This window comes from Varroa jacobsoni, unplaced genomic scaffold (assembly GCF_002532875.2).
Source record: "Varroa jacobsoni isolate VJ856 unplaced genomic scaffold, vjacob_1.0 scaffold_460, whole genome shotgun sequence".
Classification (NCBI taxonomy): Eukaryota; Metazoa; Arthropoda; class Arachnida; order Mesostigmata; family Varroidae; genus Varroa; species Varroa jacobsoni.
This window is the reverse complement of record NW_019213362.1, coordinates 6,029-26,931: the sequence shown is the minus strand read 5'-3', so window position 1 is coordinate 26,931 and position 20,903 is coordinate 6,029. Positions and strand designations below refer to the sequence as shown.

At 41.3% G+C, this 20,903-nt stretch overlaps 1 protein-coding gene and 1 long non-coding RNA gene across 3 annotated transcripts in view; both read right to left on the bottom strand.

Annotated features, from left to right (window-relative positions):
* Positions 1 to 1,011: 1,011 nt before the first annotated feature.
* Positions 1,012 to 20,903, bottom strand: part of LOC111260608 (uncharacterized) — a 24,482-nt gene continuing 4,590 nt past the window's right edge. Inside the window, exons 2-7 of one of the 2 annotated variants that reach the window (XM_022833496.2) lie at positions 5,571 to 5,914; positions 4,913 to 5,308; positions 4,489 to 4,635; positions 3,871 to 4,215; positions 3,453 to 3,645; positions 1,012 to 2,761 (exon numbers count right to left, since the gene is read on the bottom strand). In XM_022833496.2, coding sequence (XP_022689231.1) covers positions 4,625 to 4,635; positions 4,913 to 5,308; positions 5,571 to 5,914 — 751 coding nt within the window. In that variant the 3' untranslated portion in view covers positions 1,012 to 2,761; positions 3,453 to 3,645; positions 3,871 to 4,215; positions 4,489 to 4,624. The remainder of the gene's footprint in view (positions 2,762 to 3,452; positions 3,646 to 3,870; positions 4,216 to 4,488; positions 4,636 to 4,912; positions 5,309 to 5,570; positions 5,915 to 20,903) is intronic. The other variant, XM_022833497.2, reaches the window with a different exon arrangement.
* LOC111260609 (uncharacterized) lies at positions 10,147 to 13,620 on the bottom strand. Its single transcript, XR_002680445.2, has 3 exons — positions 13,013 to 13,620; positions 11,852 to 12,217; positions 10,147 to 11,116 (listed from the first exon to the last, which is right to left on the bottom strand). It is a non-coding gene; the product is annotated as an uncharacterized LOC111260609 (long non-coding RNA).

Sequence of the window (20,903 nt, the reverse complement as noted above, 5' to 3'; positions counted from 1 at the left end):
TTTGCGTTCATTGTGACCTGGGGGTCGGTGACTATCCAGCACACATCTTACTAGCCTGTCGGGCACTTGAAGGAGCGAGAAACGCAGCAAAAGTGTAGGCAAGAAGGGGTCAAGGTTAGGTCCCGAAAGGCAGTATCCCACCAGTGGTCCCGAGCGAGGGCATACAACAATTTGCAGACTTTATAGACCACACCACGGGGAGCTGAGAAACTAGCTCAGCATTCGCAGCAGAGGCATTTAAAGAGGAAGGACATCTCGAACAGCCAAGGAGAGCCAGATTTGAAGCAGATGATACAGGTTCAGACTAGACATAGTCGCTAGCGGAGATGAAAAGTGTAGAAGGTGACTCCGGATGAATTGATCCTTTTTCATCGGTCCATACTCTTGTTCATGAGGATTCAGACTTGGATAGGAGTTCTTATGTGAGTGAAACAAAAAGTAGTTCGCAAAAATGGATCTCACGCTTTCTGACAACGCTGTATTGATGGGGGTAGGCCGTCTGCCGTTACCGAGTTCCTAGCTTATGGTTCTATATAAATATTAAACCAGCCAACCCTGGCTGCAGCCGTTTGTAATCTGGTCGCCGATCAAATCGTCCGTTGTGTCCGTATAATTTTCCTAATTCAAAGTCTACAATTGTCACATACAATACGACAGGTGTGATTAAATAAAAGCAATATAGGATTTTTCAATAGCCTTTCAATAGCCTGCCTTGCTATCTCTACTTTAGTTACGTAACAGAATATTAGCCTGTAGTGGCTGGACTCGTTGAGAATAGTTAGTTCATACCCCCCGAACCTCTTGGTTTTCCTTCATTGTCAGTAGAAACAACTAGGTACAGCAGAGGCGATATTAAGAAATTTAAACTTCTTATGTTTACATTAATATAGATATTACCTACATACAAACGTCGCAAGGTGCAAGTTTTGTAATTGATTAAAGGTGCTATGGCGAACTTGATACGACTCCGAATGTTGAGTGCAATAGTTAAGAGAAACAAAACTATCTCGCTTGACCATCTCCCTGATTCAAACTTGAAATCTGCCATATTTATTTTTCGTATTTCTCAACAACTGAATATAGCACAGTATGCATGCATCCATCGATCAATCAATCATTGGCGCTCATAAGTAATAGTGATGCTCTACTGAGCTTGAAAATAATCAAACACTTGCGTTAATGATAGTAATCAGACTGATCATTACTATGATTGATAAAGGTCATGATAATTTAGAATAATAGAAAATACTTTGTAGGTAACGACGCAACGTTGAAGGAAATATTTTCTTGTTTTGTTTTCCATGACCGTCCCCTTGTTTATAATAGATTTCTTTAACAACCACTATGTAATTGTTTACACAACTATATACAACTATATTGATACATTAATAGAATAAGATGGTAAATAAATGACTAAATATGTGTGATCTGTACACAACATCATTCGTTCAACAGTGAAATCGCCGCTATCCAATCCTTGCCAGACAGAATATCTAAAATCATGCTTTTCTTTTTTATCGATTCTGAGCAAAATTGAAATGTTCTATCGGAAACGAAAAGTGTTCGACCCTTTCACTTGGCTTTACGTCCTACTATTGCCAGGTATGTTCTTTCCTTGTCCTGAATCCAATCAGAAGGTGTACTGATTTGACCCCTACTTTTTTAGCTGCTTTATTGATTTCATAAACTTGAAGTTCCTTTTCACCTAGCAAATTATTTGCCCGTAGATGTGTTAAACAATATTCTTAGATTATGGGTACACGTATTGAACAGGTTACGAGTGGCTGAAGTCGCTGTGACTTCCTCCATCCTTGTTGAGATTGTACTCCAGTTGACATCTTTTTTTTGTGGCAACCATATTTACAAATAAAATAGTTAAACACTAACAACAAACAATAACAAAGGTGATCAAAATTATAACCATAACAGTAACAAGCAAAAAATTTAAAGTAAACAAAACAATTTTTCTGCTTATCTATTACGGTGGTCATTATCTGGGCACCTGTCCTGTGCGTCCAATCTACATTGCAAAATGAAGCAGCAGACACATGGCCGGCGACACGATAAAACAGAAGAGGTTAAGTTGTTTTTCCACATATGCTTACCTTATCACGCGCGTAAACTTATCACGCAAAAATGCGCTCGTCGTAAGTCTATATACTGTTTTTTTGGTGTTTTCCCTTTATTAGAAACATGTTTATCACCCATAACAAGTCGATCGTTTTCGGCACCGTAGGAAATCGATGCGGCGCCCTTGCAGAAGCTACGCTGCCTATACAGGTTCTGGTTAAGCATATATTACGACTTCTACGTTTTTATATGAGCCCATTTATGTTCGAGTCATGTTGTGTGTTCTTCGAGTGCAAGCTAATCTAAGATCAGAGTTCTTCCATTGTATTGAAAAACATTAGTAGTAACCATGTCCGCCTGACATCATGCTTCAGTAGAATCTGATAATAATCAGTAGTTCAGTGATCAATTTCAAAGTCAGAGTTTGATTTACAGCTGATCACAATGTCGACAGCGACTGGCGCCGGGTGCTATGTTGTTAGCGGCCTATGGGTTTTCATTAATCATTTGCCATCTGATCAATTAAAGCTTGATGTTAGGCTATGCAATGCCACATTCGTTCTCCAGACACAAATTAAATAATTAGTTTTGACAAACAACTGTGTTGTATATGACAGGTGTACAGATGGTATATTGTTCCGTGCTTGCAGCATCCAGAGCTACGCGATTGTGAGCAGAACTGATGTGAGAACTGAAAAGTCACAGGAATTATACAATTATTTACGGCATACGCGCTTTCTGAAGGCGGGCAAATTTGAATAACGGGCCAGTTCTACTTAGGCACTGTCTCGGCATGATGCTTTTTCGAAATATTTTAAACCTCACTGAAATATGCTATTCAGTCAAAAACAAATTGTCTAAATCACAGTGATTTGCCTTGACCAGAGCGTCAGCCCATATAGTAATAGTGCTAGCAATGCATAATTTGAATTTTCCTCTAAACACTTAACAACCAGCCAAGAAACTTAGCCAATTCGGTCTCGTTGCAAATTTCTCCTAAGGGCAAAATCTGTTTCTTATTTTAGATCCCATTCTTCGTCTGTCCAATCTATCGAGGCAAACTTATAATATCAAGCTTACCGGCTGATAAAAAAATGTGCATATTTTTCTAATTAACTTTTTAAAAACGTACTCAAGTTGTCCGTCTTCAGTTAGCTTTATCGTTTACCTAACATAATAACCTAATTAAAATATAATATTTGATTATATAAATGAAGCTAGTAAATTCGGTGGCTAGTAGCAGATAGCATGTTTATCTTCGAAGCGGTTATATTTATTATCTAATTGATATCGTAGACCTCTAATAGGTCATCAGATCTCAGTTCGAACTGAACCGTCTGCTAACAACAATTTTCAACGAGAAATTTGATTGGTACACATACAGAGAGTCCTGCTGTTGGTGCCGAAGCCGTTCTTGCTGACTAATGCATTTTTCGAGATTATTATTGTTTGCAAATTTGTTGTATTCAGGCAGTCACTGACTTTCGAAGACCGGTGGTAGGCGTACTGTTAACCCATCATCGATCCTCCCCAAGGATTGTCGTGTACTGGCCAGACTTGTCTGTCGGGCTGCAGCTACAAAACGTTAAAATAGAGAATTCTTAAGCTACAGCAGATAAAATATACTAAGTACATTTAAACGATCGCAGGCCATTCGCATAACAATATAACTACACAGAAAGAGGTGCGCACAAAAACTCCAGAGAAACGTGTCTGCTCCTCGTCTCCTTTTGGTAAAACCTTGCTGACGACAAGCATGCATCCGCAATGAATGTCGTAAGCTTTCAACTATATCGTTACCTGTTGAGACTGCGGACTCTGCTGAGGATGATGTTGGTTTGTATTTTGCGTCGAGAAGTTGTTCCGTCCCGCCATCTGCTCTTGTGTCGGATGCTGATGAAGCATGTCATTTCTGCCAGCTGCGTTCCCAATCCCTGTTGAATAACCGAGGGAAGTTGGGGTTGATACGGCCGCGCTGGCCATGGGCGCTACTGGAGGCGTTGAGACAGGAACGGAGGCCGGGATAGATGTCTGACCGTCTCCGATCAAACAGCAATTGTGGTTTGTCAACTGGTCACGGAGTTCCTGCACTTTGGCCTTCAGATTGGCTACTTCACGCTGCAACGCCTCGTTCTGGTGACGGGTCTGGTAACGAAAAACAAAAAAGAAAAATAATATAAATAACCAGTTCAATAGACAGTCAAACAGCTGTCGCAAACATCGTACACCAATGCCGTTTACCGAACTGTTTATGGTTTATTTTTACCCTATGCAATATAATCTATCCGCGATCTATTTGTGCCTCGATTATTATTGTGGTGTTACCCGTTGAATTTAAAGTTTCTTTTATAATTCGTTAATATGAAAGTTGAAGTGTTACACAAACACTGGCAAGGTTGTGTTATTGATTTTACGTACATAGATATGGTCCTTAGTTAACTGCTCCTGTTGCCGTTTCTTTTTGCTTCGGCATTTGGCTGCAGCGACCTTGTTTCGTTCCCGCCTTCGAAGACGGCGTGCCAGATCATCAGGGGCGGTTCTGCCCACACTGCTTTCACTGCATAACTGTGAAATTCACATGGATGAGCAAAGCACGCGCGTTTTATATGTAAGAAGAAGAAGAAGAAGAAGAAAAAGAAGAAGGGTTACAACTTGAAACTTTTCAAGTTTTGATTATGGGGTCGATTAATGATTCCAGCTAAGGAATTCGTGCTAAGGCGAGTGAGTTCTAGTTACGAAAATCTCCCTTTATCTTTTCTGTTGCTTCTTAACTTGCTTGAATTGATGTGATCTTGTCCGATAAGTAAGTATTTTAAACCTATTTCCTTCAGGGCCTACTGACCGGTTCGCGCTTTATCCGCGTCGGCCGTCCAGCTTTCGTTGGACCCTGCGGAGGACTCCCGTCGGTCCTCGGTTGGTGTTGCTAGGGGGGCGATGGTATTGTCATGACTAGTGCTTGGCTGCGGCTCGAAATCCGAACCAGCTACAAGCCCGCCGGCATTTGTAGTCATCATTATCTGTGTTGGGCTGTCATACGGCCCACAACAACTGGAAACGTACGGCTGAGTATTTTCCTTCCTTTGACGGAAATGCCAGAGCTCCTCTTCGGTAGGCTTAACATCAGAATGCGAAGTAATCGGTGGCGGGCTAACCATGTCAGTGTACGGGGAATTCTCATAATATGAAGCGTCGTAAGCTGCCCCAGGATAGTCTGTGAGAACGCCTGAACGTGTGTCGGCTGGAAGATTCACTGCCCGGTTAGTAATGATCAGCATGCGATTTCTATTCTATTCCATTCTGAAGCGGCTTGTACGACCGCTTGCCGTAGAGACTACCGCACACAGTAAGTACATGGCTTCCAAACCTTGCCAAAGGAGTGTTATAGCAAAGGCAATAGAAAATAGTAGTTCATAAAAAATGACAATTTACAACGGCGACAAATCCCATTTAGACTGATCTGTAAACCTGAACACTTTTTGCCACGCAAACAAGTAACTTACAATTAAGCTGGGAGTAGACATCGCCATTGGAGACAATGGTTGCCACTGTAGGTGCGTGATACGGTTCATGGAGGTGAGGAAGGCTTTGGATGGATTGTAACGAGTGGTACGGTGGACTAGTTAAAGGAATAATGCCTACGTGGTTTGGCACTTGTTCGGCCAGTCGTTCGGGCGGATGCCTTGAAGATACAGGTTGAGGACCGTGCAGTGGGCTCGCGGCCGCGTGGCCTTCTCCAGCAGGCAACACCTCACGGTGAGGAGCAAAATGCGCGGCTGTCTGATCCGCAGTGGCTGTTTCCACTGCACAAATGGGGTCGTTGCCGTGTGGATCGCCCACGTACGAACTGTAAATAAGTGCAACAGGTAAACACAATGATAAACAAGTATACAATCGCATGCGTTGAGTAATAGGCAATAGATCGGCGAATGTGACTAGAAATAGTGTCCGAGCTAGTAGAAACGATGCGTTAAACAACACCTGCATAACGCAGCATGACAGATACGTGACATGTATAGTTTCGAAAAATTCGAATCGAGTCTTGGCTTGGAGCTGCGAGCTCCTATTTCTATTACGCGACTAGAGAACAATACAGTGATAATTAGCTAGCCAATGATTACGCTAAAGCGTCTAAACAAAACGAAGCGAGAACTTTCACTTTACGAATGTCAACGAACCGTCAGTCAAACTAATCGCGGATTATAATTGCAGAATTCTCAAGTGTCTCAGAGAATATCTTCAAAATTTCTAAATTATTTCGACGGTCTTGTTTACGAGCCGGACAAGAGGTTAGCACTAACAGTAGCCGTAGATAGATAATGTCATTGAACCAATAGGCTAACCTCCGCTGCATTATCATGGATCAGCGGCATTTTCTTCTTATAGGCGACATTCAATTGCGCAGGTGGTCGCCTAGTACAGTTTAATGCATTCTGCGTTATGCAATCGTTGAACCGCAGGCAGCCCACACAAATAAACTCATCGACGTGGACGTTTTTTTTGTTGTCAAAACTTGAGTCCCGTCGCGCGGCACATCGAGCTCGAGCGTCACGTCATGAGTTGAAGTTAGACGAGAGCTCTTTACCGCAGTGCTCTTAACCTAATCTTTTAATCTATCAACACAGAACCGAAATCGGATAAATGGGCCTGCCGTATCAGCAGAGAGAGGGGGACGATGTATACCTCTAGCATGCTTAAGTTTCTAAAAGTATTGAACGTAAGCATAGAAATGTTTGTCACTTATATTGATAGTATCTATCCTCTCTTTACCAAATGACAATCCTCGTATAGCTGGATAGCTAAGGAGTGACGAATACCCGAAAGTATCAATAATGTTAATACGAAAACGCTGTTCTATGCACATACGCGTATCCTCATCATAGACCAACGGACCGTCTCTATTGATCAGTGCACTGGTACAGCGGCGTCGAGGGAGAACCTGGCAACAAAAAAATGCCTTTCGAACGTACCCCAACCACAGGCGATTACAAAAATACTATGAACAAGTTCAGGAACGAGTGTCAAAATAGGAAAAAAATACAGGTGGCTACTTAGTCCGATAGGCATTGGCGCTATATAAGCACGTCAGATAAGGAAATTACTAAAAAAAAAACTACTGTTTCAGTGGAAAAAAAATGCACATCTGTATAGCAACTGTATGATTGCTGCACCCTGCTGGTGTCGCGGCCGTCTGGCACATACGTGGCCGAAACTATCTTTTGCTCACAAACAAAGCAGAGAAGCCCTAAGCAAAGCGTAACAAATAACGAGTGAGGTTTAACACAGAATACGATGCTTATTTTATGTGAACCTGAAAACCGCTATGCATAGTCGTACGATGTTGCACATGTTGAACGACTCGTTCAAAAAAACTATACACATTTATGGAAAAAACAAACAGATGAGGTGTTCTTATGGTTATTTATTAGACTGTTACGAAAGTTCTAAGGCATCGATCATTGCTTGAATAAAATTTAGGGATAATCTAATGCTTTTACGTTGACCTTGTGCTCAGGTACGAACCTGTCGATTTCACTAACGCCTTTTCCTAAGAGAAGCGGTTACGACCTACGTCAACAGCCAACACAATTGTCTCGTGTGGGATGTTCCCAATCACAATCGATGGCCCAAGCCTTCATCTAGAACTAGCGTCTTGCATCTGCAATATTTAATGTGTGTCCGATCCGATCTATATTTGTAGTCACGTATGCACCGATTTTCGGCCGTCGTGCCCTTAACAAGAATACCAAAACGCTTCTTCTATATTCAACTGCCTGTGATGGGGTTACCAAATTGGTTGTGATTTATCCTTTTGCTTGTTTCATTTTAGCCTCTCGACTGCGGACTAGACCATTCATTCAGTTCCGACTTCCATAACCACAATGTACAATTTCTGCTGATCGCGCCGGACTTCATATAAATGCGCCATCAGATAAATAATATAATTGAATATTGCGCTTGTCGTCGTCGTTTTTTTTGCAGAAAACTGATTTTCTGAAGTGGAAGAGTAAACGTATCATACCTTGCGTTCGTGCCGTTGCTAAAGGTGCTAGCTTTAGTCGAAGCAGCCAAAAACTGAATAACACTGCAGAGTAGAGAGAAAACATTGTACAGTGGGGTAAAGATCACAGGATAATCAAAAGCGGGGCTCTGACAGCAGCGACACCGCCACTGCTGCTGTTGTTCAAAGTTTTGATGGGTAATCCGACAAAAGAACGGGCGAATGAAGCGACCCACGGAGATAGAACGGTCGGACAACCGTCACGCGAGTTTCAGTCACCCATCGCCGTTGAACCGGAAGAGAAGATAGAGGACGGCGGATAGGCGGCAACAGCAGTGGTAATAACGCGACGCACGAGATATGGAGGACGCTTTCTGTCTGCGTTAGCAGTATATTCCCTTCTGCAATCGCTTTATCGTCGCTGCCACTGTTGTTGTTGTTGTTATCGTTGTTGTTGCAGCAGTTTTACTACAGGTGGAAGGTCATCAGTGTTGCCATGATGGCGGTTCCGCTGGGCAGATAGGGAAGATCTAGCTATTCACTGACCATCGTTGCTTCGGCACCGTTTCTTTCTGCTGCTTTTCCTGCTTCGACAGAGATTTCAACAGCGTCGGCGAAGATCGTCGGACGCTCACCGGACGGGCACTTCATGCTGGACCTCGTCAATCACAATTTCGTTGTTGCCAAATTAATTACACATCGCTATTTACACTAACCACATTACTATTCAGTAACTTGTCTTCGGGTACGGAATCGAGGAATAGCATCAGTCGCCACCGCCGCTGGCATTATCAGAAACAACAACAGCAGCAGCAGCAGCAGAAGCAGAACTGGAAGAACAGGAATAAAATGAATAGCAAAAGAAACAAAAGTAAAAAGAACGAAAACGATTGAGACGAGAGGGGAGCTTGAGCGAAGTACAGGAGACACTTCCTGAGTGTAGGATAGCTTTTATTGACTATGCGTTGTGTTTAGAAGTCGCCGTAACCGCACAGTCGTTTACGACTCAATTCTAAATTATGAGCACTTTTGTTTTCATATATATGGGACTATATCAGATATGATTGGAACGTGTTGTTTAGTTGAAAAGTTTATAAAGCAGCGCACTGATAGGCGTTATCGGCCCAATTGGTTTTCGATTTGCCGATCACAGATCATGACAAGAGAAATATTGCCTTCTGCTACGAGCAGCTCCTTGTACAAATAAAATAGTAAATTAGACTACAGTGTGCTACACGAGTGTACACTCTGTCCGTATACATAGATACATGTGTCTATTCTGAACTAGTTGTATCAAGCTATACTATCGATATACTTTCTGAGGATCTTCTCAAAGGTTTGGTACAAAGAAGTGGTTTATAGTGATCTATCTTTATTTGACGAATACGGGCCTGCCTACTAGGGGAATTGCAGCGGTGTAGATTGGTGACGGTTATAACCCATTCAATTGATACCGAATGCGGAACTGCGAGCAGTTTTAAAGTGGCAGACAAGTAACAGCGCGTTAGGTACAAGCTAGAACATACCGTTTTCAGACGCTTGCTAAACCTAATGCTAAGCTTTCTTAAGCCTCTATAAACTAGCACATTAAACGGAAACTCCTATTACGGCCTCTGCCTCTTTCTACACATCACTCGGTAGAGAGGGCTCACAAGCAATGCTCGATTATTAAGGAGATCGAAGGAAAATATGAACGATTTGTAAATTGGCTGACTTTCGCCGCACTATATAAAATGCCACGCCTCATCTTCAAAGTTTTTGAGCAGGAGACAACTAGGACAACTAGGACAAATAGTCTTTATATATCTGTACTTCATAAACTCAAGGGATGATTATGGCAAACGTGTATCTTTTACAATGAACCGACGAAATTTGATTAAAAAAAAACAAAGTGACAATTATTATTATTATTATTATTATGAGGCTTATGTAGATTCACGCCAAGTTGCAGCTTATATTTGCACAAAATATTATTAAAAAAACAAAATGGCATAGCACTGATCTCCGCACAAGTTTCATTGGAGAAGAAGGGAAAGTGCGAATGGTTTCAGTCGCCAAAAAATAGAAGGTACGAAGACTAAGCGAGAAATAAACCTTTTCGTTCTTTTTTTTTATTTACCAAAATTAATTTTGATAAACTTAAGCGATTATATATTAACAGCTCAATGTGTATCGGCTAGAAACCAGCAATTTGACTACGAGCTCGGAAAGCATACAATTATCATCTAAGTAACACGATCAGTTTCCCCTTTTCTTAAAAAAAAAAAAAAAAACTATCGTTTGTCCCAGTTATTAGAAGTTTATTTAGACCCAGTGTAAGGCAGAAAGGTATAATTGCGTTGTATTTAATGCCGTCTCGGTACACCTTGTATGCTATATCATCATACTTAATCCATACTGTTTGTATGGATTAAGTTATAATAATAAGTTCATCCATGCCACGTCAGTTCATCGCGAATGTAGCTTGATACTTGCGATCATATTCAGCTCCAGCTCCTATCTGCCTGCGCTGTTTACTTCGGTAGCTACGAGATAAATATCGAACTAGTACACAGCCATATAGTAACGAACCGCTGGTAGTCTCAGTCCACCGTACGTGTTCAAACACGTACGTAACTTAACAGTCCTTCCGCTTTCTTGTTGGCAATTTAAAACGGAACGTACCCGTACAAAGTTATTTACGTATGGACGGGTACAAGAGTTATTCTCGTTGCATATAGAGTAGCCCTTGTAGCTGCAGAAATCTATAAAGAACAAACAATAGCTATAGTAGCGTAGTTATCTAGCTCGTGTGATGGTAATTCAATGCATACGGGTACGAAACGACCCACCTCTTAGGGCGTTCCATGGACACACAATGTCAGCCGGTCGCACGCGGGAAGCCTTCCCAGAACAACCCCAGGCGATTACGTCGCTTCGTCAGACGCAACAAGCTCTCGACGTCGCAGCCCCGTGCCGCTGCTGCCGCGGTGCTGTCGCAAAGAGAGCGACCAATGTCAAAGGCTATACACATGTTCTATTGACCATAGGCTTCTGATGCTGTGGATGCTGCAGTCGCGACGGTAATTGCGACGGCAAGAAGAGACAACAGGAATAACAACGAAACAAAGGTGATCAATTGACAATGGCGCACAAGTAGCAGTTATCATTCAGAGAACTCTCTCTGTGTGTGCATGAAACGAGTAAATGTGTACATAAGATTCTGAGCTGCAGGGCTGTCACCTAGGCCCCAACGGAATATCGCATGTACAGGACAAAGGTATCCAACTTAATGGTAACCTCACATTTGCCAAGAATATATATGAAAGCCTCACCTGGCTTAAACGGCCAAAAATCACAGACAGTTTTTTTTAATTATTTTTTGGATGATTTCTAAATGTTTTCTAGCTGCATTATTTGAGAAGAACCGATAGAAAATACATGATGTTGTTATGTTGTAGCGCTGTCAAAGCTTTGTGTATCAAAATTTGGAAGTGGTTCGCAAAACTCTGGAAAGGGCTTTCGAATATCAGCCCGCAATAATAATAATAATAACAGTGAAATAGTTTACTATGCAAGGTAGATAATAATAACAAAAGCAGTTCATACTTAATAACGAACACCATTTCGGTGTTCAACAACGACTGTGACTTGATTTGGTAAGCATTGGCGCCATTACTGGCGATTTCTTTTGTCGTTCACCCCCAACATCCCAGGAACCTTCTTACATCTCTATAGCCAACCATTTCTCCGTTACTCTACCTACCTTTTCCTATCTATCTGTGTATATAAATGATTTCTTACGTTTCTTACACATTATAGATGCGTACACACATACGCCCACTGACACGCGTAGAACTATCTAGCCGTATTCCGCGCGAGCGATGGCGGAGCCTGCCGCGGCTATGAACCTGTCAATAGCCAGAACACCAGCAGGAACCGAGTGTAAATATATCAGTGTTACTGACTGGCGTTTCGACGAGCTCCGTTACGGAGAATCGCGGACCGCCAGCTTCAGACCAGCGACAATGCATTTCACGTCAGAACAAAGATGTAATGGCTGCTCAGATAGTCTGCTACTGTTTGTCTGATAGTTCATGACCGTGGTCTGCGTCCGCGGACGCTCCTTAGCGCCGGTTGCATCTGCCATTGCATGTATTCTTCGGCGACCTGCATGTAGGAAAGCCTATTTAGATCACGAGCAGGGTGGGGTGCGGGGTATTTGTGTCCCCGACGGTCAAGGGCAACCTACGTTGCCTAACTGACAAAGCGTTGACGGAATCGTGTCTAATGACCTCTCATGTTTCCTTATTTCATAGAAATTAATTTAGAATCGAAAGTGTTACGTGGAGCGATCATTTATTTCTGCAGTTTTCCTAAAGAAAACATGCCTTGAATCATTGTTTTTTCAGACTAGAGATAGCGTTAGCTTAATTTGGATTTGATGGGCTGAATCTAAACTAGGCTTCCTCTGCTCCAAATGATTTTAGATTTGTTAAGTTGTGACTTGAAAAGTGCTCGTACCGTATAAACTAAAAGGAATGGCCATACAAACATAACGTTAGCAACAATATTTACTTATGATATGAAAAATTAATTAGTTACTACTTGGTAATTAATTAGAAAACACACAAATATAACATCCGATTATTTCTTAACTTCAAGGATTGCACCATATTTATGTTGCGGCCACCGCTTTACTGAGTAAGTTGAATAATAGGTATGTTTAAAGCGAGAAGAAGAACCATGCATATCTTAGATTTGGTTTGTCTAATGCTCATCGCCTACTACTGGCTACCAAAATAGCGATGTTGGCCTTCGAATGACGTTTAGCTTGTTTTTAACGGACAATGAAATCGTTAGACACATCCAATGATAAGACAATGGGATATGGGCTGCCCACTGTTGGCCAACCCCGTAAATTATAAAAACCGCTACGACTCAACACTCAATAAATGGATATACCTCATTGTTAAAATTGTCATATCCACTTTGACCGGGAAGTACTTTCTAGTGCTGTGGTTTAATCTGAGGGGATACACAGGGGGTCTTATGTATTCCGCACCTCCAAGTTCTATTAACATTCGATTAATACATGAAATCTGAGCGCTTTCGAACCGTATCAGCGTATGAGATTTCTGTGATTAAGCGTTCGGATAGTGTACGCTTCCATAGGAACCAGAGCTCTCATTGCACTTCTTTGTATGTGAAGAACTTTCACTTTTATGCACTTCTCCGATAGCACACTAACGTATCGCAATATTCCTTCGGTTTGTTAAGTTCATGATACGACGAGGATAAGGAGAAATGGAGTTTTTTCGTGCGATTTCGATTAAACAGGGCTTGCCTGCTAGGTGTCGCGTCCTTCGAGCACGTGGTAATGCTGCATTAATATATCAAGACAGCCTGGTGCCGCCGGGACATCAGTCATCCGGATGTCCCACGTCCGTAAATCACTAAAATTAGGCCAGAAATGCGTTCACTTTACAACGAGAACCATTAACATTGGCCACGCTGCCGATGCAGTGGAAGCGAATAGTGCTGCTGATGCTGCTGCTGCTGCTTTACTAAGAGCCCAGATGGGATTTTATTCTGACGGGAGGCAAGAGCATATATAGGTGCGGATATACGGCGGTGCCAATACGGATAGGGCTACAGTAAAGCAGTTTAAGGTGGACACGAAAAAATCGCGATGGAGGTTTTGCGACAGTATCCATAGTGGCTAATCCCAAATCGAGCGAGTACCCAAAGCCGTCGTACGACACGAGGATTAGCGTAAAGGGAACAGAACAGGCGGAATGAACATTTCATTGACGCTCATATAGAGAAGTGAAGTACCGGGCCAGATAGAGTTGGCCATTACTACAGCTGAAGATGAATCCCTGTGGGTCATGTCATATAGGTCGTTTGTTCGTAAGCTCACTTTATATAAACTCACTATTACTAATAGGCATAATCCATGCTTATACCTTAACACCGGTACACACACTCACAGGCAGCCACTCTTAGATACACACGCAAGTCATTAGTCTATGGTGCTTAATCGATTGAAAAAACGCATTTTCTTAGAGAGAAACTAATTATATTGTTTTTGCTTCAAACGGTCAAAAATATAATTGAAGCTTCTGAGTCCACCTGTTGGACGTAGCTCGTGCGCACCCAGCTGACCGACACACACAAACATGTTGGAAGCATTGGCGTCACCAACCTATTCTCTTCTACAGATTTCAACTCAACCAGTATATATATATATCTTGCACAACTGTGTTACATAAAAACTTATACAATAACGACCAACTATACATATTGATTGCCTTTAGCTTAATTGACATCTGAATGGCTGAAAATTACAGAACTTTCCAATAAACTACTCACAGTAACTAAGACGGTAATGGCCCTGTAATCGTGACAAACCATGTGGCTACTATGGATCTATGAGGCGTTGAAAGGCCTTAAGGCAAGTTGCTTGGAGGAGAGCATCGATGATGATAGCACGGATATCGAAACGTATAAAAACGTGCATGCACGAACCTGTCATCGTGATTGGAATATATTTTTCTATCGATAGAGGAACACCTCCACCAGCGATGCATCGATAGGCTTAGATTTGATTTCGCGTCCGCCCGTGATAACATTAAACTTTACTTGATTATTATAATAATGCCAATACAAGTTCTAACAATATAACTTTTGGTTAGGACTTCGAAAAAGGGCGCCAAGTAGAGGAACTATTGGACCGCGTCAGTTGAGCCGGCTTGTTATTACACAGTAGATTAATCGACGGTGATATTGTACCGGTTTGCTCTCACTATTGACGAAATAAGGTCGACCTTTATTTCTATATTTTATCTGCTATTTCACCAATGTCAACTGATGCCTGTTTTGTTTAACCGTAAACATTGGCCTGAATTAGCAACGGTTCCATTTTTCATCCTGCCTGTTCTACGACAAGATCTAAGGTTCGCCAATTATCCATATGACCGATGCTTCTACGCACTGTTTAGCCTGATATCGACTAAGCTTTATTAGGATAGCTCCTATGCGATGCGTCCACGTTAAATACATCAAATAAGTAAACGCGTTTGTATAGATTTCAACGAGTCGTATAAGTCAGAGTACTGTAAACTTCCATAAACGCTTATTTGTCAAATCCTGTGTAGATTTATGGAGTTAATACGAGTCAAGTGAAGTTCTTGTGGTCGTCGTACAACTATGAACATCTATATATTTGTCTAATAACATCTATACATTTCATTCAAGTCATCGGACATCAACCTACTCACCTGAATGAAGTTGTAGGACAGTTATTAGGAATAGCCAGAGGTTTTTTTTAACTGGCAGACGATTTTTTTGCTAATAGTATGTCCCATATGCCCCATTTAAAAGGCTCGTGAGGAGTTTGGTGATGTATTGTCAAAGGATGTCTTTTTCGAAACAAATATGACTTAAACGCCTTAGTTGACGAACTAACAAAACAGCTAGGCAAGTTATTTATAAATGAGTAAATTTTTAGCAGCATCCAAATGAAGGCGTATAGCTATCTAAAGGAGCCGCTTGAATTACAAAAACGGCTCATGTAATAACAATTTTATTTAGTCTATTCCTTGCCTGGCCCGAATTTATGATTACGGTAGATTTTACAGTGTACGTGGCAACGTAACAGCAGTAGATTATTTTGCCTGCACGGATAGAACCAACCTAAAAGCAGTCAATGTATTCACGCGAGCCTTAACTTGGCTGTATTCTTAGTAGGACAGTGAGGTTAGTACCTGAGTTTTCTTCAACGGAGTTTCTAGAACCAGTAAACGTCTATAATGTTAGCAATCTTAAGATGTACTTTGGTGGTAAATGCCAACCGATGCTGATAAATACAGCGAATAGCAGTGACCTGACAGACGTCCGTGAGTTGTTTCAGCTGGCGAAGAAGTAGTTCTCAGTTGAAATGTGAGTACTGAGCGAGCCACGTTTTTTTTTTTCTATATATTTATTTTCATTTAGGGTTAGAAAGGATAAAACGACTTCTAACAAGCCGCCAAAGTGGCGGCGTTATAATTCGGTCGTCAGAATTATGAGCATGAAATCATCACAAGTACAAAACTTCAAATAAAACCCAGAAAATCTAACAAATTGCGATAGAAAAAAAAAAAAAAAAAAAAAACACTCGGTAATTTGTATCCAAATAATTGAAGTTCTTATGCAGACATTCGGCTTGCATGGATATCACCACATCGGTTTGTGGTACTTGCAAAATAAGCCCCCATCATCGCCTCAGACAGTATTATGTCGATAATGGTATTATATATCGGACAGTACAAAGACACACGTCCTCTTTGACACACACGATGAATTAAATAGAATGAAGATCGTAACCATAAATAGAGTTCGACGTTTTGTATTGTACAAACAAGGCTACGCTATAGGATTTTGCTTTTTGCAGTCAGTTGAGCTCAGGCATCCATGTGAGGCTGGCATTGGTAATTGCATCAGTAAGTTTGCAGTGCATCAACGAGCGTCGACCTTCATGGGATGCTTCAATTATTAATCATCTATTGTCCAACTGGTACCACATATAGTAGCTATAGCGCGTCATGGAGCAGCCGACCAACTGTGAGATAATTGAATTAATTGCAAGGAAGAAGCCCGCTACGAGAATCGATTTTGTCTTTAAACACACAGGCCCACAGGTCTGCCAATACCACCGGTAATTTCAGACGATCTTGGTTGGATAATACATGCGGTCGTCACATTTTAAATGAGTCGTTAGTGTTCAGCGTTCATGTAAGACTCTTACGTCTTCAAGTCGATCAATACAAGGAAAACCAATTCATATAGATAAAACTTTGCGTTTAACGTTATAGTTAATTCGTAGCGTCAATCTATTGCGCGACCCACTCGTAGTTTAGGTAGAGCCGGTTCAGCGAATGATTTCGAACCCTAAGAACATATAGCAGAATAAAATACTGGTAGAAAAAAAAATGGCACTAGAGCAAGATTGCAGTTGGTATGGGACGAACTGTTACGCAAGATGGCAGAGCTGGTAGGCAAAAGAATACGCTCATATTTAGGAGCAGACGCTGCTTTGACTATCGCTTGTTTTTATTTATTTATTTTTTTTTTTTTCTAGCTACAAATCAATATTTTGCCGTGCTACGCTGACGTGACCCCAAGCGTAATCGAGCAATTAGCTTAAAGTGAGATCATTTGAAATACGTTTTAATAGCCTTACCTGTATCTACAAACCACATCTACCAATAACAGCATGAACAGATTTGAAACAAATCACAAATTGTCCCTTTCGAACGCCTTCAGTCTTCGAATCACCTTGAGTCCTCAAGCACTAGCGGCTTTTTGAGGAATAACGAAACTCCTAATCTCTAATATGGACCGATTCTTATAATAACTCATGTTCAAATGATTAAGCTTTACCTTAAGCTCTTTCCAGCTCGGATCATCGTTGGCAGAGCCACATATGGTGTTACGGATATTTTACAAGATGACGAACAGACGAACTTCGGAAACTGTTTCGGGACACACTTACAAACCGTGTGACAAAGTCTGCTTTAGAGGTTGAATTCTGCACTATTCAAAGAGGTAACGTTTGCTTAACTCTAATTCATTCACGTTTTAAGCAATGAAATTTCACAAGTGGGTCTTGTGATGATACGCGAGATGTTGATAGCCGAACCCATAAAGCAAAATATTAGTCTAGTTATCATTGACTTGATTTGATTTGATGGACTTGTTTTTTTTCTATGTGTCAATAAGATTAGTGTCAGATCATGCACCACAGGAAAGGAAGAACAACTTTTGTGTGCGAACACTGAGAACCCGTTCTTTTTCAGAAAATTACAAAAACCCTTAATTGCTCGCACTCAAATGAGCCAGCTGTTGAGGATATCTTGAAAATTAACGAATTTTTGCTTATTAAACTTGAGAGAAACGTGAAAACTCGGGCTGGAATATCAGCGTGGATACAGAGGTCCTGAAGATGAGCCGTTCGAGTGAATGGTGGCGCCGGGCGTATAATTTTCGGTCATCCTTACGAGTAAATTGCTAGCTATTCCTTCTAAACATAAGCTATAGCCTTTCTCATAGTAAAACTCTTTGAAAAACCATAGTCCGATGCGGAGTTTATTCGAACAGCATAATTAGAAATTTAGCTGAGGGCTTTCTCGAACTACCGCGCCATTACACAGGGCCCAGTAATTTAATGGGGAAAAACGGCAGCCACCTCAGTGGTGCCACTGGCTATTTTAAGTCCGAAAAAACTACACCGGACTGATGAGTCTGTTACTATTATTCGTTCGGCATGGAAGATAAATAAATAAATAGACCTTCTTGTTTGTGTGTATCTCGTCAAAAACGGTCAGAACCGAGATCGCCGAATGGCACCGATGATAACCTTATCAGCATTGTAGTATATCTTCGCCAGGATCTCGGCGAAGACCAGATTACGGTGTTCATGATTAATGAAAACAATTTAGCTTAACAATAGAGATACATCTAATTGTCCAATTAGAAAATTAATGTGTAAAATATAAGCAAAAACGATTTGAGGCCTATCGACCGTCGAAGTTGAGCCTTCGGCACAAGATCTGATCAGCGAGATTATAAATTTTGAGCATGGAAGTAATTGCAAATTTCGTCATTCGTTGTTTGTCGACACCGTCTGCACGCAAAAACGTAAACATACGTGCACTTTATTTCCGGCAGCAGAAAATTTAACTACTCTTGTTGCCTATATGCTACCTGTTGCTGACGTATTTCTGTTATCGATGTTACTCCAATGGTTCTGAGGCCCGTTCCATAGTAGCCCGCCTGACTGAATAGCATCAACAATGCTAATGTTGCTACACTGGCAATGGCTAGAAGAAAACGACGTCTTATAATACACCAACATACATCCATACATGCAGCTGCGCTGAATTTCCCCTGGACGAAGAGATGATGATCAAATAGACGAACAAATAAATGCTCGATCCATTGCTGTTTATGCGTTCCCTCCTCTTGTTCAGATCATGCCCTTCAGTATAAATGATAGAAATTACCCTGTATATATATATATATATATATATAGGCCTAACCCCTATCTTTCACGAAATTCTAGGCTGAAAATTTTGATAGAAATTTATTTCTTAATGCATAAAATATTTGCGATCATATACATATATTGGTTGACCATGCTCACCTTCTTTTATATGAATATCGAAAGATACTTCTTTGTCAAGACCTACACGCAATCAACAATGAAACGGATCGCAAGGTGTCTGAAAAAACCATTACGTGCAGAAGTATAATTATGCAAATGAGGGACCAGCTCGCCAAAAGAGCCGTCAACCAAATAGAACGTGTTGCGCAATCAGCATTACTTTCAACAACCAATAGAACATGAGTTTGTGAAGTCTTTTACAAACACTGGACCATCACAACAAAGTGAGCGAACACAATTCCAAGAAAAACGAGCGATGACCAGCAGATTTTAAGATGTCGTAAAATCTTTACTAACCTCCAGCAAGGCTCCAGATTACTGCAAATTTCAGCCCGGGAGTACATAATGATACAACTTTGATCCTTTCTCATTAGTACGGTGTAATGGTACATTTCGGTGACAAATTCGGTGACTTAATAAAGAATATCTATTCTCAGTTCAAGGCGCTAGAGTGGCCTTCGGTTATCTTTGCAGAGCTCTACGTTGATCAGGACAGATTACATTGTTCGGTACCTGGAGTGTTTTTAGGCAAACAAATATCATTATTTCAAAAATACACATTGCAGAGATTTCCTTTGATTAGTTAGATGTTGTAAATCTGTCTCGAGATGACGAAAATTCTTACGTTGATGCTAGTATGAGGTCCTTGTCCATTTATGGCGGGGTCCGAGTCATCGAGGGGCGGCGGTACCGTATGATGACCTCGCGTGTGGCAATTGCGCATTTACAAATTATCTTTAACAAATTAGGTTTACGTACACACAAACGTTTCGGCTTACTTATTTAGCTGCTTTTTTTTTTTTTAGAATTTTCAGCGATTTAAGTTTAGCTGATTTCATTTTAACATAGTAGGAAAAATAGAAAGCAGATAATACGGCCTAAAGTACAATAAAAGTATATGCAGCGACCTTTGACGGGTACGACAAATCGCGAATCATAAAAAATGGCAAGTCCGAGAAGATATTAATAGTGCGAGGGGCAAAGGGGATGAATAAGCAAAAGCTCGCAGGGGTACGGACGACAAAAACCGGCCACAAGTGTTTTGACACGATTACGGTCAGTGTATCAAGTCAGCCCAAGCGAGTATTAGTCCTAATTTTTTTAGATGATATTGATGGTGGTAGCATTCGGCCTTTCTTTGGCAAGTATTTTACGTCGGTGTCTCAAGACGAGTTTTTCATGTGTGTACCTCACGTCTGACAGAAACTGCCGCTAAGAGTAGACCAGCCAATAGCCGGATGGGAGTGGCCTAAGACTTATTAGAACAGGGTAGTAAACAGGCCCGACTATAGAGGATTTTTACTAAGCGATGTGGCTGGCTTACCGAATTTGCTGAAGTCGCCCAAGAAGATGACATGGCGTGAGGTTCGATGAAAGCCAAGCGTACATCAAAAGTGGATGAAGTGCTCGAGATGGAAATGAGATGATTAAAGTGAAGGAAAGAAGTTGGCAACAGCTGCGGTGGCTTTGCTAGTGTTGCTGATGCTGGCGGCAACAGCAGTAGCGACAAAAACAGCGTCATCCCCCAGAAGATGAAGTCCTCATACAGGAGAAACCCTGGAAAGTTTCCCCCACTTGCAGCAAAGGTTTTCGAGTAGTTCAAGTACTTTGAATGCTGGCAATTTTGTTTCATTCGGCATATACCGG